Below are 22,912 nucleotides of genomic sequence, written 5' to 3' on the forward strand. Positions count from 1 at the left end.
TGGAAGAGCTAATTCATCCCGGGTGTATTTTCTTTTTCTTGCTCCAAGAAGAGCCCTCTCTGCTTTCCCACTACTTGGAGTCTCCCAAGGACACTCAGACAGATAGGGACGTATGAGGAAGAGTTATTTGTTTTTTCTGTGCTTTACTCTTTCCAGAACTCCTCCTGCTAGGCCACTCTTGGCCCTGCCACCAGCTTTCTCAGAAACGGTCATAAAAAAGTCTCCTGTCCTCCTGACCGGCTTTCCTTTTTTCTGGTGTCTGTGGGGTTGGGTGAAAGCCCTAGATTCTTCTCTGTTATGGCCTCTGGAGCCACAGGCCTGAGACTCTGTGGCTCCTCACCCACCAACTCTTTGTGAGTGACTGAAACCTTTTAAAAATGTGACTCTTCAGAAGGGGAAACCACTGGTTTTACCCTTGTGAATCTTGATGGCGCTTTAGTAAGGTGCCGTCCTCTCCCAACTTTAAGGTAGCTAAACCAATTTTTTAAAGATTCAATGGCTTGTTCATCCTTCAGATGTAGCTATTGACCGTACACTTCGCAACGGAGTGTCTGAAACTGTGGTGGTCCTGATTTATAGGATTTCTTAATTAAAATGTCTGCTGAATAAATTTGGTTTTTGTTTTGGAGCATGGTTTGGCTTTTTGGTGGAAGGTGGGAGCAGGGGAGAAAAGCCCATTGGACATTCTCTTCATAGTGAAGGATGCAGTTTTGAAGTATTTAGAAGACCTGGGCAACTGTTGAGGCCAGTTCTGCTCACCATCAAATCTTTATAGAGCTTCAAGTTTGATGTTCCAAGAATCAGAAAATTAAGACCAGGCTTTTAGAAGCTGCTAGGTGGGCTCTCACTTCTGTTGTGGAAAGATCTTGTTCCAGAAACACTTTCTGGGCTGGCTCAAGGCAAAGAGGCACTGTGGGTTGTTGTCTGGAGTTTTGGGGTTTTTTTTTTTTTTTTTTTTTTTTGTATTATTGGGACTTGAACTTAGGGCCTCACGCTTACTAGGCAGGTACTTTACCGGTTGAACCATACCTCCAGCCCTCATCTGAAGTTTTGGGTAAAGAGCGAGAGGGCACGGGCAAAGCCAGTCTGTTTTCTCCTTGGGACTTACACAGCCTTGAGGTTTTATAGTGATTCCTTTTTTTTCTTTTTTTTGGTACTGGGGTTTGAATTCAGGGCCTACACAGTTGCTAGGCTTTGCTAGCAGGAACTCTATCACTTGAGCCACTTTGCCAATCCTGTTTTGTGTTTTTTTTTTGAGGTAGGATCTTGTGAACTATTTGCTGGGACTGGCCTCGAACCTCAGTCCTCCTGATCTCGACCTCCTGAGTAGCTAGGATTACAGGCATACCACCACTGCCCGATTATGGTATGGTGATTTCCTTGGCAGGTGTAAATTGGCTTGTTTTTGAGCCAGTGAAAGGATACTATGGTGTGAGGTGTCCCCTCAGCCCCGTATTGGGCATTCAGCCCTCCCTACTTCCTGCCTTGCCTTTTCAGGGAAACCTCCCTTGGTGCAGCCCAGTTTTGCTGCCCCGGCCCCTGGGGACCTTTCCCTTGCTTGGCACCTCTTCCCTTTCGTACCCAGCACACCTAGCTACTCAGTGCTCAGTGACTTAGTTGACACAGCCCTGTGGTTCACATGAACAAATCACTGAGCTTTCCCCTTCTCTCATTTACAAAACAAACAATAAGGTAGTTTGAGGGAGGGAGGGTTGAAGGAGGACTGAGTGTCTAGGAGATTTAAGTGCTTAGAACATAGCTGCTAATTTTTGGCACCTCCACATGGCTTTATGTGCTGTAAAGTAGGCATCAGTTTTCTAGATGAGGACACTGAAGCCCAGGACAATGTTTTGTTTGAAGTTATCACTTTTTTCTTTTCTTTCTTTTTTTGGAGGAAGGGCGTACCCAGGTTTGAACCCAGGGCCTCACACATGCTGAACAGACACCCTACCACTGGGATACATCCCCAGCACTTTCTGTTTTCTGTTTAGAAGGGGTCTCACTAAATTGCCTCAGCTAAGCCTTGAGCTTGCAGTCCTCTTGCCTCAGCTTCTCTAGTAGCTAAGGTTACAGACCTGCACCCAGCCTACATGAGACTGTATTGACACGATTTCCTCCCTTGTTGGTTTATTAAAGTTCTTAAGAGCATCATATAAGCCCAGACCCACTAAATACTTCACAATGACATCCCTTTTCTGGTATTTTTCTTACACATAGATTACAAGGTGCTGGGCTCTGGGATGAGGCCGCCCAAGCAGCCCACTGCGGGCTTGGGACTGATACTGTTGCATAGGGAATAGGAGTTGTGGGAGAGGCATGCTTAACAAATGGCATATGGCTGTCTCCTTTAGAATCTCAGGTCCTTTGTAAGATGGGACCAGGACCAGGACAGAGAGGTCTTAGCCTATTGCAGATGTCCTGAGGGTCTGCCATCTGGCCAGAACAGATCAGGAACGAATCAGGAATGGTGAGTGCAGCCAAGGAGAAAAGATCCGCAGGCTCTGAGAAGCCAGGCAGAGAGAGAAAGGAAACAACCCTGGTGGGGCAGGCACCCTGGTGGTAGGGCAGGATCTGAATTCCATCCTCTTGCCTCCTGTTTGAGCCTTTTTGGGAGGCAGGTTTGGGGGCAGGGGGAGAGTAAAACATTTTAATCTGACCATAGCATATAAAACTGCACAGGGAGTACTCACAGTTCCAGTACTTTCCCTCCAGATTCTAAGGAAGTTCCAAAAATAACTAGATTTGCTCATCTGGTTCTTTACCAGTGGTAAGAGGGGAAGTAGCTGGGAAAAGCATTGTATTCTAACCATCCTGTCACCTGTACGTTCACGTACATTCATTACTGAACCCAGCCCTTGTAATCTACCAATTCCTCAGGTTGAAGACATCTTCTCTGCACTCCACAGACTCACTGCCTGAGTAATGTTCCTGCCTACTGGGATGCAGAAGTCCTCTCAGACAGTCCCAGGCTTGGAGTCTGCAGGGTTTTGGGGTCTCAGCATTCAGTCCCTCTCAGACAGTGGCACCCACTGGCCCCAAGAACATGTATTCCACCAGACCAGCAAAGAATACACAGTACTTTGGGTGCAGTTTTCTTGGAAAAGGCCTGCAGAAGCCTGCGTGAATTTGAGGTTAATGGTGTAATCCCTTCTCACAATCCTTGATGACCTTTTCTGGGCTCCCTGGAGCTTGATGACAAAGTGTGCTCATGCTTGGCCATGGTCCTCTCCAGCTGCTTGGGCTTCAATCCATATTCCTTTCCTCACACCCCATCCCCTGCTACTGAGCCAGCCATTTGCAAGGCCTCTTCTGGGCCCTGGGTCTGGGGAAGTGTCTGTCTAGGAAATAAAGGCCATTTTCAAGATGATGCAGTTGGGGAGAACCCATTCCTAGGACTCAACCCAGGAATGACTTTGGCTATGATATTCCCGGCCCTTTGAGATGTACAGGCCCTGAACTAGGAATGGGGTGAGAGCAAGGGGCCATTGTCTTAAGTTGTGATACCATTCTGCAAGTGTTGAGCCAGAAAGACCAGGACAATGGGGAAGTGACAAGGAGAAGCTGGTAGGGGTGTTCTCATGTGGGAAGTTTCAGGGACCGCTGCTTGGTGTCTCATGAGTGACTAGGAAGGTCAGGGCTGATGGTGAAGATTGGGAAATTAAAGCTAAGAGCCTTGGAGATACTGGTAAGTGGGCAGTAATGAAAACACTAGCAGTTGAGTGCTTGTGGCTCACGCCTGTAATCCTAGCTACTTGGGAGGCTGAGATCTGGAGGATTGTGGTTCGAGGCCAGCCCCAGAAAATAATTCTTGAGACCCCACCTCTACAATTACTGGAGCAAAATGAACTGGAGGTGTGGGACAAATGGTAGAGCACCTGTTTTGCAAGCATGAAGCCTTGAGTTCAAACCCCATCCCACCAAAAAAAAATAAAAACACTAACTAATGTACTTAGTGCTTACCAAGTACAAAACTCTATCCTAAGGACTTTACAAAGACCAGCTCATCAGTTCTCTGTAGGAGGAAGGAAAGAATATACAAAAGAGCAGACAAAAAGAGCAGGGCTGGGGGCATGGCTCAAGTGATAGAATGCCTGCCTAGGAAGTGAGGCCCTGAGTTTAATCCCTAATACTACCAAAAAGAAAAAAGAGCAGAGCCAAGAGAAGCCAAAGCTAAGGAAACTGAAGTGTGAACTGTAGGGGTGGTGGAAAGTATGTGAAGGTGTCCACACATGTGCATGCTTGTGCACATACAAACACACAGCTGTGTCTGTCTTCTCTGTGTATATCCCCTGTGAGGGCAGATGTCCAGGGCAAATGGAATCAGATCCTGCTCATGACTTTCACTGCCATTTTGAACACAGAATTCAACCTGCCATTATGTAGTGTCTTTTTGTTTGTTTGTTTGTTGGGAGGAGCAGTACTGGTGTTTGAACTCGGGCCTCAAGCTTGCTTGGCTGGTGCTCTACTGCTTGAGCCACACCTCCAGCCCTTTTTTGACTTGGTATTTTTTGAGATAGGGTCTTGCTTTTTTCTCTGGCCTGGACCTTGATCCTCCTATTCATGCTGAGTAGCTGGAATGACAGCCACTTGCCACCATGCTAGGTGTATTTGTTAAGATGGGGGTCTTCTTAACTTTTTGCCTGGGCTTGCTTTTAACCTCAATGCTCCCTAATCTGTGCCCCTGAGTAGTAGGGGTTATAGGTGTGAACCGTTGCACCTGGCAAGAAGTGTCTTTTGAACACCTTTATTCCTCCTGGCTTCAACCCAGTTGAAGAAAAGTACTGTTTAGCTGGGTGCTGGTGGCTCGCACCTGTAATCCCAGCTACTCAGGAGGCAGAGATCAGGATGATTGAGGGCAAATAGTTTGCAAGACCCTATTTCAAAAATACCCAACATACACACACACACACACACACACACACACACACACACACGCACACAGGACTTGGTGGAATGGCTCACCTGCCTAGTGAGCATGAAGCCCTGAGTTCAAACCCCAGTACCAGTAAAAAAAGAAAGTAGTAGGGTGCATCTGAAGTAAGGGGTTTGTGATTTCAGTGTCTGGGGAAGATTTTCAGGAAAACCTAGGAAACCATTTCCAGCAATATTAAGCTGTGGGATATAATTTAGACAGTCAAAACTGAAACAGGCAAGAGGCAGGGTGAAGGTAGTAAGATGATAAGCAGTTTGTGCTTTTTTTTTTTAACCCACCCAAATCAATAAGTCTAATAAACTGCCTGGCCAGCCTATCAGTTGGGGGTTGTGAATTTTACCTCCTATGAGTCAGTTCATAATTGATAAGAGGAAGCAGTTAACAAGCTTCTCGGTATCAGTTTTGGTTTTCATTTGAATGCTACAGAGCATTCATTCACAAGAAGCCACTGGAAGCACACAGCCATCCCAGGCATTAAGGTTAAAAAAAGTTGCTTCAACCACCAATCAGTCAGGACCAAGGCCTCACTGTATTAGGACAATTTGTGACACAAGGTGCTGTCATGTAGCCCTGTTCTTCAAACTTCCCCAGAATGGGGTCTCTATCCTTCCCCACCTCCTTCAGGAACCTGGCTCTCTAGAGCATCTTCCCTTCCCATCCTCCATCTGCATTTGAAGGAACACAGGTCTCTCCTGGCTGAGTAAATCCTTCCTGGGCCCTGTTTTCCCTTTTATTTTTCCCAGGGCTGGGAATGGAACCCAAGGCTTTGCATATGCTCCAAGTGCTCCACTACTGAGCTGTCTTTCCAGTTCTGCCTTCTCTTTTAAGCAACCCATCTTCCTCACCTCCTGGGCACCTCAGCTCATCCTCTCTGTCCCATGCACCCTTAGCCTTGCCAGTCTGTTGAAATTGCCTCATTGGTTTGCTCTGCAAATATTTACTGAACACCAATATCCCAGGGTTGTTTCTAAATGCAGCTGTGTTTTAGGCAGTAGCCTACGTGTTTTTACTAGCATTGGCTCAATTAATCCTTATGACAACCCTACAGGTAGGGATTTTTATGCTCATGGGTCTTTGCAGTGAGGACCATGAGGTTGAGGTGAAGAAACCTGCCCAAGGTCACAGGAAGGACTTAAAGGAAGGAGCCAGGCAGTCTGGCTCCAGCACCCACATTTTTATGGCTACACAGTACTGTTGAAGCCTGTGGGTTTCCTTTTCGAAATGTCTGTCTTGTCTTTTCCTTTCCCTTCCCGCCCAGGCCTTTATCGCCTGGTGCCTGGATGCTGTAACAGCCAGCTACGGATCTGGCTGACCATAAATGCCCCCCTCAGTCCCAGTCCATGATCCCCACCCTGCGGCCTGACAATCTGCCTAAAACATCCTCTTCATCTTGTCATTCCTCTGCCATCAAAGAATATATTATCTCTTTGGGAAGGAGACATGCACATATGAGCTCCTGAGATAACTCTATAATGACAGTAAATAAAATGAGAGTGAGAACAGAATGAACTCAAAGGTCACTTCCTGTGAAGAAATTGCAGGATTTTCTCAGTACAAGTTATAGACAGACATGAACAGGGCAGGGAAGCTGGACGTTAGCTTAGCCCGGAAATTGAATTAGAAGGGGATGGGCTTTTTATTTTTTGGCAGCACTGGGGTTTGAACTCAGGGTCTCACAGTTGCTGGGCAGGCGCTTTACCAAATGAACCACTCCAGCAGTGGGGATGGGCTTTCTAATATGAAGTGTGGGGGGGTCTTAAGAGCTGTGGACCCAGGCTGTCATGCTGTACAGCCTACCCTTTGTGAGATTTCTGCTGCCTCTGCTCCCTAAATTCCAACCCCAAGCTGCTTTCTACGCTTGGCTACACAGTGACCTCCCTTTTCCCACTGAACCTCTTCTAGATTTTTTCCTCAGCTTAGGCTTCCTTTAACATTTACCTGTGCATACCAGGCACTGGTTGCTCATGCCTGCAATCCTAGCTATTCAGGAGGCAGAGATTAGGACTTCGGTTCAAAGCCAGCCTAAGCAATTAGTTCATGAGACCCTATTTCAAAAAAACCCATTACAAAAAAAGGGCTGGTGGAGTGGCTTGAGGTGTAGGATTTGAGTTCAAACCCCAGTATTGCAAAAAACAAACAAACAAACAAACAAACAAACATTTACCTGTTCAACTGGGGCACACAGTCAAGAAACTGGTTTGTGCCTTTTCTTTTTGCTGTGCTGGAGATCAAACCTGGGACCTTGTGCATGTTAAGCAAGTGCTCTACCACTGAGGTGCCTCCCCAACCCCTGTGACTTTAAAGATTTGGGCTGGTGGTGAGGAGAGAGAGAGAGAGAGAGAGAGAGAGAGAGAGAGAGAGAGAGAGAGAGAGAGAGAGAGAGAGAGAGAGGAGAGAGAGAGAGAGAGAGAGAGGAGGAGGAGGAGGAGGAGGAGGAGGAGGAGGAGAAGGAAGGGAGGAAGGGGGAGGGTGGGGGAAGGGAGAGAGAGGAGGAAAGGAGGGAGGAGGGGAAAGAAGGAAGAGGAGGGAGGGAGGAGAGAGGAAAGAAGAGAGAAAAGAGAGAGGGAGAGGGAGAGAGGGAGGTTTTGGCTGGGCATGGTGTCTTACGCTTGTAATCCCAGCTACTTGGGAGACATCAGGAGGACTGTAGTTTGAGGACAGCAGGACAGAAAGTTAGTGAGACTCCATCTCAACCAACAAGTTGGTTGTGGTGGTGTATGCCTGTAGTCCCAGGTATTCTGGAGGGTATAGGTAAGAGGATCAAGGTCCAGACTGGCCTGGGCAAAAATGGGAGAACAGGTCTGAAAAATAACTAATGCAAGAAAGAGTGGTAGAGTGTCTGCCTAGCAAGTGCAAGGCCCTGAGTTCAAATCCCAGTACTGTCAAGCAAAAAAAATGAAGGGTTTTCTATAAAAGACTCAAAGACAAAGTAGTGAGTGGCCTTACTAGAACAACTTCTAGGAAACATGTTCTGTCTTGTTTTTGCTATTTGTTTCCCATACAATATCTAATGTAATTCTTTAAGTTAGGCTGCATGCCATCACATTTTGCAGAAGGTAATTGATGTTACTAAGCTTCTGGACTCTGTCCCAAATCCCACAGCTAGCAATGGAGGGCTGCCTGCGGGAAACGATGTATGGGCAGGTCACTTGCTCTCCCTTCAGAGACGGATATAGACATTGCATGTGGAGTTTCCCCCTTTGCCTATACCAGCTTTCATGGCGTTCAAATGGAGTGCACTGCCAAGTGGAAACCTTTCTGCTACCTCTAAATGAGGCGCTAGCTCCAGACTGCCCAAGCCTGAGCTCTCCTGGGGCTGCATTCTGTGATTACTGAGCATTGGTGGAAGAGGGGGGAGCTAATTGAGTGAGTTAGTAATTTGGTTGCCAAGGTAACTCTTTCCTGATTGGAAGGAAGGGACCACAGGGTTCAACACAGACTTTGCTGGATAGGAAAGTGGTGTCTGATCTTCGCTTCATGTTTCTGCTTCTGAGCTGGAAAAAGAACAAAAAGAAAAATTTGACTCCGAATACTGTAGCATTGGATGCTTAGTTTAGAATGAAATCTTGGGTGGCAGACTCTGAAGTCCTCTATAAGGTGTGGCATTCTTTGCTCCAAATTGTTTTTTGCCAATTGATTCACTTTAAGTTTTTTTTTTTTTATTCAGTTCATAGCTTTGGTCTTTCATCTCACCTAGGCCATTCTCTGTGTCCAGCTGTCTTCACAGGATGCTCAACATTTTCTAAGAAAGTGATTGTATCATACCTGTTATTCCCTAGCTCAATCTAGGCAACTGGGCTGGGTTTTTTTTTGGGGGGTGAGACTGGGGCTTGAACTCAGGGCTTCATGCTTGCAAAGCAGGAGCTCTACTGCTTTGAGCCATGCCTCCAGTCCATTTTGCGCTGGTTATTTTGGAGATAGGGTCTCTCAAACTGCTTGCCCGGGCTGGTCTTGATTCTGACCCTCCCAATTTCAGCCTCACAAGTAGCTAGGATTACAGGTGTTAGTCACTGGTGCCTGGCTTGGGGCAGAGTTTTTGAGAGTCATCAGTATGGGCAACCGCAGGATGTCATTCACATTGTAGCAGATGTACAGAGTTGTGCAGTGGACACTATGGGTCGAATGGAAAGAAGCCCGAGCTGGAGTCCAAAGAGCTGGACCCTAGACTGCAAGACTTTGACTTCGTAAGTGACTTTGATGTGTCAGTCTGTCTTGGTCAATTTTCTGGACTATTTTGCATCTATAAAATGGTCTTGGGCTAGAGGTATGGCTCAAGAAGTAGAGCAACTGCTTTGCAAGCACGAAGCCCTGAGTTCAAACCCCAGTCCCACCAAAAAAAAAAAAACAGTATATTCATAGTTAGCAGAGTGGGAGGGAAAGGGTAAAAAAAAATTAATTACAAATAATTATCTAATTAAAAAATTATCTAATATGGCTGAGGATGCATTTAGTGGTAGAATGCTTACACACACACACACACACACACACACACACACACACGTCTAATAACTTTAAATAATCATTTATGTAAATCCTGAGTTACTCCAAAAAGGTACATGGGGGTAAATAGCAGAACTTAGCAGGATTTCTAATTTTTATTCTTGTTTATATTTTTTTAAATACAAGGTCCTAGGCTGGTTTCAAATTCCTGGGTTCAAGCAATCCTCTTGCCTCAGCCCCCTGATTATCTAGGACTATAGGTCCATGCCATCTCGCCCAGCTTGGATTAAAAAAATTTTTTTTTGCTAGAGATTGAACCCCAAGGCCTCATGAATGCCAGGGAAGGGCTCTGCCTGTGTGCCACACCCCCAGCTCTTGGCAGGATTTAAAAAAAAGATAATTCCAGGATTATAGTGCATTTTGAGTGCCTCACACACAGTAGGTAGTAGTTTTCCTTTCTTTTCTTTGGTGAAACTGGGGTTTGAACTCAGGGCTTTGAGTTCACAAAGCAGGCACTCTACCTCTTGAGTCACACCTCCAGCCCATTTTGCTCTGGTTATTTTGGAGATGGGGGTGTCGTGAACTATTTACCTGGGCTGGCATCGAATTTCAGTCCTCCTGATCCCAGCCTCCCAAGCAGCTAGGATTCCAGGCATAAGCAACCAGAACCCAGCTTTCCTTCCTTTTTTTTTTTTTAATTTTAAATACTGCACTGTGTATATAGTACTTAAATACTGTACACACTTTTTTTTTTATTTTTTCTTTTATTCATATATGCATACAATATTTGGGTCATTTCTTCCCCCTTTCCCCCGCCCCCTCCCTTCTTTTTGTTTTTTGAGGCAGGGGCTTGTTATATAGCCCAGGCTGGTTTAGAACTTGCTCTGTTGTCCAGGCTGGACTTGAACTCCTGATCCTCTTATCTCAGCCTCTTGAGTGCTGGGATTACAGATGTGCACCACCAAGCCCAGTTCAGTTTTCCTTTTCCAAGGTGTGGCTTGTACTGCCTGAGCCCTAGTTGAGTCTGGCCTTATCATTCTTACTACATGTGCAGCCAGCACGGTGTGTGCAGTGACATTGCATCCTGGCCAGTTTGAAGTTGGAGGGAAAGCCTTGGATTGCTTCTAAACCTAGACCTCTGATATCCCTCTACAACTAAGTATCCTGGCTGAGCAGCTCAGAGCTACTTCCATGCTGGGCGAAGTTGACCCTGACTACTTTCTCCACACGCTCAGTGCCAGAGATGGTAGCCTACTGTGCTGCTGGAAGCCTTTTTCTTGGCTTGCCTTAGAGCCTCTGTAATCCCCTTTCCTCGCTTGACAATGCTAGACTGAGCCCCCCCACAGCCATTTCTGGCAGGTTGTGGGAAACCACTGGTTAATGTGTTTTGAAGGTACTCCTCAGAGACTATTAGTATCCATTTATTTGAGAGAGAACGAACAGGGCAGAGTCAAAAAGGGAATTAGACAATCAGGACTCCAGTCACAGAGCACTCACTCCAGAGCAGTTTAGGGATCATGGCTCACCCTGTTTTATGAGAATCAGTCACTTGGCTACTTAGTCAGAGAAGGAACGGGAAGGGACTACATGTTCATCTCTAGTACCTGCTAGTCAGTCATCAGTACTCTGTATCTCATTATCCCTGATGTACAGATGAGGAAATGGATGCCCACAGTGGTTGAGCAACTTGTCCAAGGTTCCCTCCCCACTCAGTAAGTGAACTTGAACGTGGTATGCTTGCTTCTTCCTTGACTGAAGTAACTCAGAACCATAGGGATAGAGATGGACTGCTGAGTGGCTGTGGGGACAGAATAGCAGTACATGTGCTAAGGGCAAAGAGGGAAGAGACCTTAATAAGTTCCCAGCCAATTTTCCCACCACCAGCCTTGAATCCTGAGCAGCCCAGGACCAACAGTCCACTCAATGGCCATAGTAGAAAGAAAGAAAGAAAAAAAAAAGCCATGTCTCTCAGACTGCAGTGTCAGGCTGATCTGATGTCCGCTGTTGATAGTCAAAGGCAGCTTCATAACACATTGTCATCCTATCTAGTAATCCAAAAGGCTCTGAGGTTTTGGTGAATGGGATTGGTCCAAAACCTGACCTCACTTTCATTTAATTTCATGCCAGCACCGATACACACCCAGCTGCGCAGACCTCGTCTAACTAGTGAGCTGCTCAGACACAAAGGCCTCTAATTACCATCCGCAAGCCAGGCTGACAGGGATTTCAAGTGTTTTCATGTTTATGGAGATCAGAGGAATGCGTCTGTACATCTTTCCCACTGGTGGCAAGTATAAAATAAAACCAACCAACCAACCAAACAAAAAACCCAACACATTTATTCAAAACAGTTATTTCAGTTAAGTTAAAATCCTATAATCAGGACAGCCACAATTGCAGACACTCCGGTGCGAAGTGTAGATCCGTCAACAGCCACATCTAGATGCTGAATGCGCCATTGACTGTAAAACTAAAACAACACAGGGTTTTCAGCGCGCTCAGAGCGAGTGAACAGTACTTCCAAGCACTTCGCCATGGTCACAGTGGCAAAGCCTGCAGCTTCTCCGTTTGGAGAGTAACATTTTCTACTCGGTTTCCTTCACTTACAAAGGCGAGCTGGCACAGCTGGGGGAGGGGCAGGAGGAAATCAACTGTCTATCCAGGGAATTGCAGCTGTTATTGCAAATGGCCCTGGAGAGCCCATTTATAAGCTGCTTTTCGAGGCTGTGTGTCCCTAAGTGCCCATCACGTGGTGTCTCCCTAGCCCCCCACCCGGGCCCCCAAGGACCGCCAACGCAGCACAGTGAAGGCAGAGAGAAGGGACTCGGGGCCGTGTCTAAGAACAGTTTCTGTGAAAACCCGGAGAGGGGCCAGGGGCGTTGGCCGCCCGCAGAAAGCACAGGCACCCAGCACGCCCCTTCCTCCCCACTCGCGATGGCGGCGACGCGCGTGTCCTCAAGAGACTCCAGCACTTGCAAAGCATCGCGTTCTTCTTTCAGCCTAGGCTGACCGGGTTCCTCTCACTGCTGGAGCCCCGAAACACAGGGCGCGTCCATGAAACAGTGACCTTGAACCGGAGTAGCGACGGGCCGCCTCCGGACCGAGAGTTCACTCTGCACTTCACTTTACCCTTCCACTACCCAACGGCCTCCAACGCCGCTTCTTCCCACCCGTGACTTTCAGTCTTCTTCCCCCAGCACTGATAACTCCCGAACAGGGAACAGAGAAAAAGGTTACTCCTAATGCAACCCCGGAAGGTCCTTTCGTGGTACCGCAAGTTCCATATTAAAACCAGCACCCCAAAAGACACGAGGTGTTTTTTTAAGTATCGTAAATGTTCCAAGTCTGGCATTTTGGGGTACTCCCTGAAATTATCATCTACTCATGTTCCCCTCCCCCAGGGTGGATCAGGAACCAGTCCTGATGAACTGGGTGCATTCTCAGTCCTTTTGACGCTAGGCGATCCTGAGAAGCGTGGACTCTGGCCACGTGGTCGCCGGGAGTCTGCGCCGGCTGCACGCTGCGCCGCCAGGTCGGGTCACGCCAAATAAGGAATACTACCGACTGTGAGCTTCGGGTGCGCCCTCTAAGAGCTGCCTTAAAGAGGGCTGGTCAAGTCCTGGGTTTAAAACAAATCGGGGCCCTCGACCCATGAAAACATTTGCGATTTTTCGGTTCCTCGTCTTCGTTAGCTTATTTTTGCCATTTCCAAAAGCACGAGTTCTCCACCAGCCTGAACAGGGTTGCAGTCCTCGAGGGACCACCTGGCCCTCCAGTCAGAGGCTGGCGCTGTGGCCACCCTGGCTGTTAGCTGCCAGGAACAAGAACGCCGTCCCCAGTTCTCAGCTGCGTCCTTCTCCCGGACGCGCCAGGGTCACTGCAGGCCGCACGAGGGCTTCGGGGCGATGGGGGCTCATGCACTGGGGCCGACAGAGGCCCCAGGAGGGGGGGTTGGGGAAGCTTTGCAGGCAACTGTAGCCGTCGCGAATGAAGCCTGCGCACGGCCTCCTTGATGAGGTTTCCTGAGAGCACCAGCTGCTGCAGAAGCCGGTGCGGGTCGTCGTCGCCTGTGCGGGTTTCGGGTTGGGACCCACGTCGCTGTTGCAGGCGGCGGGACGCGGTTGCGCTCCGGAACCATCCTCGCCGGCACGGACCAGACAACGGCTGCGGGATGTCCTGCTTGCTAGCTCCCGAAGGTCCATCAAGGCCGGGCTGAGGGGGCAGTGGGGACAGCGCGCTGGGGCCTGCAGTGAGCTCCGCCACGCAGTAGGGCGCAGCCCGGCCTCGCACGCGGCCACGGTCCCCGAGGACGCAGCGCAGGGCTCCGGGAGGCGCCGGGGCCCCCACCTCAGCACACGCGGGCGGTAGTAGTAGCGGCACCGCCGGAGGCGGAGCCTTGTCCGCAGGCAGCGCTGCCGGGGGCCGCAGCGGCGGCCCTGGGGGCGCACACGGGGAGGCCGGGCTGTCGTGCGCCGCGTCCAGCTGCAGCGTCTCGCCGATCTGGGCCACCAGCCGGTCCACCTCGCCCGAGCCGCCCAGCGTCACCGACTGCTCCAGCAGGAGGAAGCTGTCCTCCTCCTCCTCCTCCCCCTCCGCTTCCTCGCCGGCTTCCTCTTCCTCCTCCCTCCGGCACGGCATGGCCCCCCGCCCGGGCACCCGGGGCTGTGCGGGCGTCGCTGGTGGCTCTGCTGCCCGCGGGTTCGGCGGGCCGCGACAGAAGCGGGCGCGGGGCCGAGCTGAGGCCGAGGCCGGGGCCGGGGCCGGAGCCGGGGAACGAGGAAGCCGGGTCCGCCGGGCACTAGCGCGGCACGCTAGCTGCCGCGGGAGCCGGAATCCTGCCGGCTCGGGTTGATTTGTAAACAATGGGTGACGTCGCGCGGACCGTACCATCGCGCGGAGCCGGGGGCGATGCTGAACCCTTGGGGGACGGGGCGCCTGCAGGCCTGCGGTACAGAGTGAAGCCTGGCTGTCCCGAGATTTTATCTCCGGCCCTGATCTGCGGGGGCCTTCTGGGGGGCTGATCCAGGCTCCCTGATCAGGACGTGATTGGCATTCCCAAAGACCCACACCCTGGGGGACCATTTGGTTTCTTCCACACACTGGCACCCACACTCACACACCGCACACACCCCTCCTCTCCGCACGTCAACTGCTGTGGTTTTAGTCTTGGCGCTTTTGAGATCCTGGTGCCAGCCTCAGACAAGGGGAGAAAGGAGAGGGAGTGAGGCTAGGAATCTGGCGATTAGGAAAACGAGGCCGACAGGGAAGGGGACCCTGCCTTGCGATGGGGGTGGCGGAATTGGAAGTGGCAAATTTTTTAAAAAGTCACAGATTAACGTTTCTTGACTGGGATCCTGGGCTTGCGGGGGCCAGGAAGGGTTGGTATTATTGGGGAGTAGGTGGTTGCTAGCCTTGGGAGGGGTCGAGTTCTGGAAAAGCTTTTAAAGACTGTCTCAGCCCAATGGGGGAAGATCCGCCCTGAGGAAAATGGTGAACTGATTAGATGGAAATGGAGCCACGGACCATCTTAACCCTTTAAGCTATCATGATTGATTTACTGGTAAGCCAAGACTTCATTTTTAATTTAATTAATTAAAAATTAATTAATTAATTTGTGTGTGTGTGTGTGTGTGTGTGTGTGGTACTGGGGGCAGAACCCAGGCCTCGCCCATGCTAGGCAAGTGCTCTACAACTGAACTACATCTCTCAGCCCAAGTTGCCTTTTTTTTTTTTTTTTTTTTTAACCAGTACTGGGGTTTGAACTCTGGGCCTACACTTTGAGCCACTCCACCAGCCCTGTTTTGTAATGGGTTTTTCGAGATAGGTTCTCACGGAACTATTTCCCCGGGCTGGCTTCGAACTGCTATCCACCTGATCGCTGTCTCCCGAGTAGCTAGGATCACAGGTGTAAGTTCCAGCGCACAGCTCCAAGTTGTCATTTTTTAATAGGAAAATGATCCTTTTATAACATGTTGTGTGGGAGTCTTTAGGCCTAGATTTTTAATCGGAAACCTCGCCGGCATAACGTCCAAGCATAATACTTGGGGTGGACTTTCCTTGGACTAGTCTTGAAAAGCCAACCTGGGAAGGAATCTTATCAGGGCAATGGAAATATTATAAATTTACTAAAATTTTCTGTCTAGCCCTGGGTTCCTTCCGTCTTAGCACTGCACAAATTGAATGCAGACTTAAAATGAGTGAATTTTGTGATATATAAATTGTACAATAAAGTTGTTTTCAAAATGAGCCATAAAGCATTCATACAGAACACACAAGTCACCTAAGAGGGTTCAGACTATCTGCAAGGCCTTAGGTGGCTACTTTGAAATACTGAGCAGGAGCAGGTCCATGGCCCCTCTTTGGGAGGCAGGAGGGGGTCTATTGCTTGAGCCCAGGAGTTTTAGATTAGACTGAGCATCATATTGAGACCCCCTCCCATCTCAGAAATAAATAAACATATAAAATAAAAATAAACACTGAGCAGGAGGACAGCATAATGTAGAAAACCAGGTGAAGTTGTTGTAGGGAGCCAGAGAAGTAGAAAACAGGGTCTTGGTGGACAGTTCTGAGGAGAGTTACAGGAGCAAACTTAAGAGGGGAAGAGGTCAACCCATAGGTTTAAAAAGAGTTGGGTTTACGCTAGAACCCTTCCCCCCCAACGAAAGAGCCAGTTCAAAGAAAGCCACTGAATTCCAAAACCTAGAATTCCAGACTTCTACTGGGTGTCATGAACTTCATTACCTCATTTGAGTAGATTCCTTAGGATTCTCTGGATACAAGATCACATGCCATCTGCTTCTAGAGATAGCTTTGTTTTTTCCTTTCTAATCTGGATTTTATTTTTCTTGCCTCATTTCCCTGACTAGAATGTCTAAAACAAGGTTAGATAGAAGTGGGGAGAGCATGTACATATACATACACGTACATATATATATATATTGGCAGTACTGGGCTTTGAACTCAGGGCTTCAGTCTTGTCAGACACTGTACCATTTGATTCACTCCGCCAACCCTGTTTTGGTTGAATATTTTCAAGATAGGGTCTCAGGAACTATTTGCTCAGGCTACCTTTGAACCGGGATTCTCTTGATCTCAGCCTCTGAGTAGCTAGGATTGCAGTTGTGAGTCACCTGCACAAAGAATGGATATCTTTGTCTTGTTCCTGATGTTTGAGGAAAGCCTTGCCATTCAGTTAGGGGTGAGGCTGGCTGTGGGTTTTGGATAGGTGGCTTTATTGGGTTGAGGACATTTCTTTCTATCCCTGGTTTGTTGAGTATTTTTTTTAATCATAAAAGTCACTTCTTTTATTTATTTGTTCATTTCGTTTTTCCTTATTTTGTCACGTTCCTTTGAGAATATGGTCAAGGCAGCCATTTATCAGCTGTAGTATTCAGAACTTAATTATTTAAAATTTTAGCATGAAATGGGAGAGGTAAATAAATTATTTAATTAGTAGCTGTTTACAATTTGAATTTTTATTTTGTGGCTCAAAATTTATAAACCTCAGGGCTGGAGGAGTGGCTCAAGTGGTAGAGCACCTTCCTAGCAACCGTAAAGCTCTGAGTTCAAATTCTAGTGCCATCAAACAAGCAAAATTTACAAGCCTCGAAGATTGCTGTAGGCATGAAAAATGAAAAATGGTATGACCATTTTGGAAAAAAGATGTGACAGTTTCTTAGAAAATTAAACACATACCCATCACGAAGCACAGCCCAATCCTAAATATTTACATGAGGAAAATAAACTCATGGGTCCACATCAAGAACTACAGGAGTGACGACGATGACGATGGCAGGAAACAGCCCAAGTGTTCCTTAGCAGGTGAATGGAGAAACCATGATGATGACAGAGGACAATTTAGCAACAAAAGTCCTGAATCTTGCTACATTTAGAAATATGGATAAAGTCCAAAAGGAGAATGCTAAGTGAAAGAAGCTGGAGGAAAAAGACCACATACCATATGATTCTGTTTGTATGAAATTCTAGGACAGGCAAGACTGATTGACAATGGGGAAAAAATACTGGTTGTGTCTGGAGATTGTGAGGCAGGGGCCAGACAACTCTGATGAGGGAGCCTGAGGTAGGGGTGTGGTTCTGAATCTGCATGTGTTTTCTCTCTCTCTCTCTCTTTTTTTTTTTTTTGGAGGGACTGGGGTTTGAACTCAGGGCTTTGCATTTGAAAAGCAGGCACACCTCCAGCTTCCAGTCCATTTTGTTCTGGTTATTTTGGAGACCTGCTCTCATGAAATATTTGTCTGGGCTGGCCTTGCAGCTCTGTCCTCCCGATTTTAGCCTCCCAAGTAGCTAGGATTACAGGATTGAGCCTCTGGTACTTGCTTGAATCTGCAAGTCTTGATTTGGATTTCACAGGTCTGGGTAGGCCTGTGCTGAAACTCATTAATTGATACATTCCAGAACTCATTGTAAGTTTTATACAAAAAGTAAGAACTATAAACAAATATTGAATCCTACTTAATAATAGACATGCTGATGAGTTTGGGGTGAGGTGTACTGATGCTATTTATAAATAAAAAGCAAAGTGGATTAATATATGAACAGAAAGAGAATGGATAGACAGATAGGTGATAAAGCATGTAGAGAAAATGTTAATGTTACAATATGATCCATTAATTCCACTCCTAGATATATGTCTGAAAGAATCGAAAACCCATGTTCACACAAAAACTTGTATGCAGCACGGACAGCAGCATTATTCACAATGGCCCCAAAGTGGAAACAATCCAAATGTTCATCAGCTGACAAACAGTGAATAAAATGTAAATCCATACAGTGGGTCATTATTCACCACAAAAAAGGAACACCCAGTGTGGTGTTAACGCCTGTAATCCCAGCTAATTGGGAAGTGGAGACAGGAGAATCTGGAATTTGAGGCCAGTCTGGGCAAAGTTAGAGAGACCCTGTCTTGAAAACATAACAAAACAAAAAAACCCCAAAAAGTGATAAAGAAGCATGAGGTCCTGGGTTCAATCCCCAGCACCACACACACATACACACGCACACACAGAGTTGCATGTGCACAAAAAATTACAGTAAAATGTCAGGATCGGCAAGTCTCAGACACCGGGGAATTGTGTGACACCTTTAGACTTGTCCAGGGCTTGAGGAGCTAGAGCTGGCTGTTGGGAAGGGAGCACACCTGCTGAAAGGTTGGCTGGTGCACACTGGGGGTGTGTGTTTGGTGGGGGGAGATGATTGTGTTGGGTCCCACTGTGGACCATTTCAAACTGTACCAAGAGGATGAGACTCGACTTCTAAAGCCAGCAGTGTCTGTGGCTAGGAGGCAGCAAGGCAGGCAAGATCCAGTCTCCGCCAGGCCCTTGGTTACCTGCCAGTTTCCCAGGCAGGGAAGCTCTGGGGCTGGGCGGCTGAGGAGCAGGATCTACGCTGAGAGAATTTAAGAGATTAGCGGATTCAAACTGAGATGCTAAGTGGTGCAAACAGGGTTTCAAATACCTCTTAGAAGAGCAGCCTAGGGAGCTGTGGAAGGAGGAAGCTGAAATGTCTTGAAGCTGTCGATCTGGGCAGGGGAGACGTCAGCCACCGGCTGAATGCTGCTTGGGTAGTTGGATCTGGAACCTGATGATTAAAATGGCCAGCTGCCTTGGGGCTGACACCGATGCAGCAGCATGGAGGGTTTTGCCATTAATAAAAGGAGAAAACACTCAAAGTGGGGGAGTGAGGCAGAGGCCTGCAGCCTGGAGGTGAGACTTGTGGAGTGTGCTGGTTGGAATAGTGTCTCCCCCAAATAACTAACAGGAACTTGTAAATGTGACTTTATTTGGAAATCAGGCCTTTGCAAATGTAATAAGACTAAGCTGAAGTCATACTGGATGAGAGTGGGCCCCGTCCTTATAAAAGAAGGAAAAAATTGAACACAGATACTTGAGAACCTCAGGACAAAGAAGCCTGGCATTGTTTGTATGGTTTCAACTCAGGACAGGAATCAAGATGAGGAGATAGAAAGGCAAAGGGTCTGTAAATATACCATGGTGTGCTGATCAGAGGCAAAAATGGCCAATAGGGTCACATCTCAGAGACTGTGAAGGTGACCTTCTAGGCTGAAGCAGTCAGTGCTTTCATTTCTGTGATGACACACCCTTCCCAGGGGGTGACTGTGAATGGAAAAGCAGAGGCTCAAACTGTATTGTGTGTGGTGGTAGGCCTCAAGAGTGGCAGTCTCAGGTCTGCAGAGGCTGTGTGTCTGTCTGCGAGCCTGGGCCAGCCGTGGTATACATACACAGAGCCGGAAGTCAGGAAACATGTGGCTGTTCAGCATAGTCCAGTATGTGCTTTTTAAGTCTAGTTTTGTTTGAATAGATAATACAGCCACATGGTTCTCAAAATTCAAAAGTCAAACTCTGCTATCATTGTTGTGTCTTTCTTTCAAAGATTTTTCTAAACAAGTATTTAATGACTTGAAAATGAATCATTGAGACAATTTACTTAATTGGGTAAATTATAACTGCTTTTACTGGCATGTCTACCCAAGACCTAACTTGAGCATCACTAGCATGATCGGTGGCCAAGGGACGTGGAGAATGATCTTCCTGGTGCAAGAAAAGCCCTCCCTTGGTGTCCGTGGGGAGTAGTTGCAGGAGCCCCTCAGATACCCACATCCACAGGTGTTCAAGTCTCACATAGCATGGCACCTTTTGTGTGTAACCCATGTGAATCCTTGGTCTTCTTTTAATCATCTCTAGATCACCCTACTGTGTAGGGCAAAGATGTCTGCATTTTATTTACTTACTTATATCCTGCCTCCCCTTGCTAGACAAGTAGTAGCTACAGTAGGGGTTGCTGTTAGCTTCCCACAACTCCCTGAGTTGTGGCTGCAGCAGGGTCATAAGACTATATTTATCACGAAGATGTGCAAGCAGATGGGCCATGTCATTAAGTTCTGGTTAATGAGACATAAGTAAAAAGTTCTAGTAGTACTTTTAGAAAATCTCCCTATGAAGAAGGGGCAAGCCTTTCTCTTGTTCTTTCATCTTATTGTCTAGAATGTGGATGTGATAGTTAGAGCTCTAGCAGCCCTATTGACCTATGAGGACCAGAGATGAAAGAGCAATAAATGTGAAGAAATCTCAGACATGAATACAGCCCTTGAGTGACTATCAATAGATCTCTTTTATGTGAGGAAAAATATAACCATCTATTTTGTTTAGGCCAACCAAGCCTTATTTATTTATTTGGTGGCACTGGGGTTTGAATTTAGGGCTTTGAGCTTACTTAGGTGAGTGCTCTACTCCTTGAGTCACATCTCGAGCCCTTTTTGCTCTGGTTATTTTAGAAACTGGGTCTCACTCTTTGCCCAGGCCAACCTGGACCACTCCTATTTTTGCTTCCTACTGTTGCTGGGATGACAGGTGTGTGCCACCACACCCAGCTTTGCTTTCCCATAAAGATTAGGTCCTGCAAATTTTTGCCTGGGATGGCCTGGAACTGAGATCATCCTGATCTCACACTACTGTGTAGCTGGGATGATAGGTGCACACCACTGTGCCCAGCTATTTGTTGAGATGACGCAGGCTGGCCTTGAACTGCAATCCTCCTGATCTCAGCTACCCAAGTAGCTAGGATTACAGGTGTGAGCCATTGGCACCCTGCCCAATCAGGACTTTTTGAAAAAAAGATAATGCTAGTATAATCAGAGAATCTGCAAAGGTGATATACAGATCACCAGCCAGGCTTATAGGAAGTGTTCAAAGAAGGAAACAGAGCAGGTAATAACAGTGACTATCAAATGTTGATTTTTTTAATCAACATTATAATTTACATACCAGAAAATTCCATTTAAAGTATACAGCGCAGTGGCTTTTGGATACTTACAGAATTGTACCATCATTACAGTAATCTAATTTTAAAACATTTCATCACTCAAAAGGAAACTTTGTAGCCATTAATCGAATTAGGTATTTATCCTATTCCTGTGCTCCCCCTTCCCCCCACCCCCAGAAAAGTATTTTACAAAGATTATTTCCTTTAGTCTTCCAATAACCTCTGAGTTTGATATAATTAAACTCTGATTTAATTTCTGATTTGTCTAAATCAGAAAACTGAAGCCTAGTGATAAGTAAACTTGCTCACGGTTACAGAAACTTCTAGTAACAGACCCAGAATTCAAACTCAGGTTTTATTTTATCATTTTATTTTCTTAAGAAATGAGGTCTTGCTATGTTGCTTGGGTTGACCTTGAAGTCGTGGGTTCAAGTGATCCTCCCACCTCAGCTGAGACTACAGGCATCGGGCATATGACACTACACCCACCTAAACTCGGGGTGTTTTTTTTTTTTGGTGGGACTGGTGTTTGAACTCAGGGCTTTTCACTTATAAAACAGGTGCTCAATCTCCCAAGCCATGCCTCCAGCCCAGTTTGCTCTGGTTATTTTGGAAATGAGGTCTGACAAACTATTTGCCTGGGCTGTCCTCAAGCCTTGATCCTCCTGATCTCAGCCTCCTAAGTAGCTAAGCTAGGATTACAAGCATGAGCCACCGGATGCCAACCGCTACCTGAATGCCATAATGCCATTGCCTGGGCTTTGAGTGCTGTTTTTTTTTTTTTTTTCAGTGCTAGGGATCAAACCCAGAGTCTTGTAAATGCTAGGCAAGCCTCTACCTTGTTCTTCCCCAAGGCTGGTAGAGTGCTTCTTTATTTCCGGCCCATTGCCAGATCCTTCAGATTTCCTTGGCCCTTTATGCAGTTTGCATCAGGGCTCCAGCCTCTTTTCCCTTGAGCCCACTTTCCTGACAAATGAGCTCCCCTGTGCCCAGCCCTGCACTGGGGGTCCCCCTCCCCCTTGCACATGTCTGCACTGCCTCCTGAGCAGACCTCAGCTCCTTCCTGTGGCATCTAGAATTCTCAGCGGCCTGGCCCAGGTCCACTTTTCCAACCTTATCTTTTTCACCTCACATAAGTCCTTTGCCCCTGTCACATGGGGCCCAGGCCAGCTTCCTAGCATGTCTTGGATGTTCCTGTTCCTCCACGAATGGCCCTCTTTGTATAGAGGACACTCTTCCCAGTCTCTGCTTGTGGAAATCTTACCCATTCCAGCTGCAGACCACCTCCAGGAAGCATCTTGGCTCTTCACAAGAAGCAGCGGTGCTCAGGCCTCTGCCCTCCCACCCCACTTAGGTTCCCTCAGCTGGGCTCTGACCATGTATTTCCTTTCCACAGTGACTTGGGCTGCTCTAGATTGTAGGACCCTTCAATTCAGAGGTTGCATCTTCTGGTTGGCCTGGCCTGGGCTGCTGTCCCACTCTTAAAGCCAAAGGTGGGTCACCTGATTGAGGATAGGGGAGCAGAGGACCCAGAGATGCTGGGTACATCAAAACCTAAACATATCCATTATAGGTGGGGCTTAGCTTTTTCTAAGACCGAGAAGCAGTGTTGTTTCAGTTGTTGGTTTTTTTTTCTGAGCTGGGGATGGAACCCAAGCACTTGTGCATGCTAGGCAAGTACTCTATCATGAGCTACTTTTCTTTTTCTTTTTCTTTTTTGTGGTACTGGGGTTTGAACTC

The 22,912-nt window shown here is 47.4% G+C and overlaps 2 protein-coding genes across 2 annotated transcripts in view; one reads left to right on the forward strand and one right to left on the reverse strand.

Moving 5' to 3' along the window:
• Positions 1 to 10,052: 10,052 nt before the first annotated feature.
• On the reverse strand, positions 10,053 to 14,208 carry Frat1 (FRAT regulator of WNT signaling pathway 1). The gene has a single exon (XM_074078614.1). The coding sequence runs from the start codon at positions 14,009 to 14,011 to the stop codon at positions 13,181 to 13,183; it is 831 nt and encodes a 276-aa protein (XP_073934715.1). The 5' UTR covers positions 14,012 to 14,208; the 3' UTR covers positions 10,053 to 13,180.
• A 257-nt stretch (positions 14,209 to 14,465) lies between these two features.
• Arhgap19 (Rho GTPase activating protein 19) overlaps positions 14,466 to 22,912 on the forward strand; it is a 71,261-nt gene continuing 62,814 nt past the window's right edge. Inside the window, exon 1 of the mRNA XM_074078611.1 lies at positions 14,466 to 14,933. The gene's annotated coding sequence lies outside the window, so the exon portion shown is untranslated. The remainder of the gene's footprint in view (positions 14,934 to 22,912) is intronic.

Source organism: Castor canadensis, chromosome 7, assembly GCF_047511655.1.
Source record: "Castor canadensis chromosome 7, mCasCan1.hap1v2, whole genome shotgun sequence".
NCBI lineage: Eukaryota > Metazoa > Chordata > Mammalia > Rodentia > Castoridae > Castor > Castor canadensis.

Bases quoted from the DNA above. Each gene is read 5' to 3' on its own strand.
- Frat1 (XM_074078614.1), bottom strand. From the start codon at position 14,011: ATGCCGTGCCGGAGGGAGGAGGAAGAGGAAGCCGGCGAGGAAGCGGAG.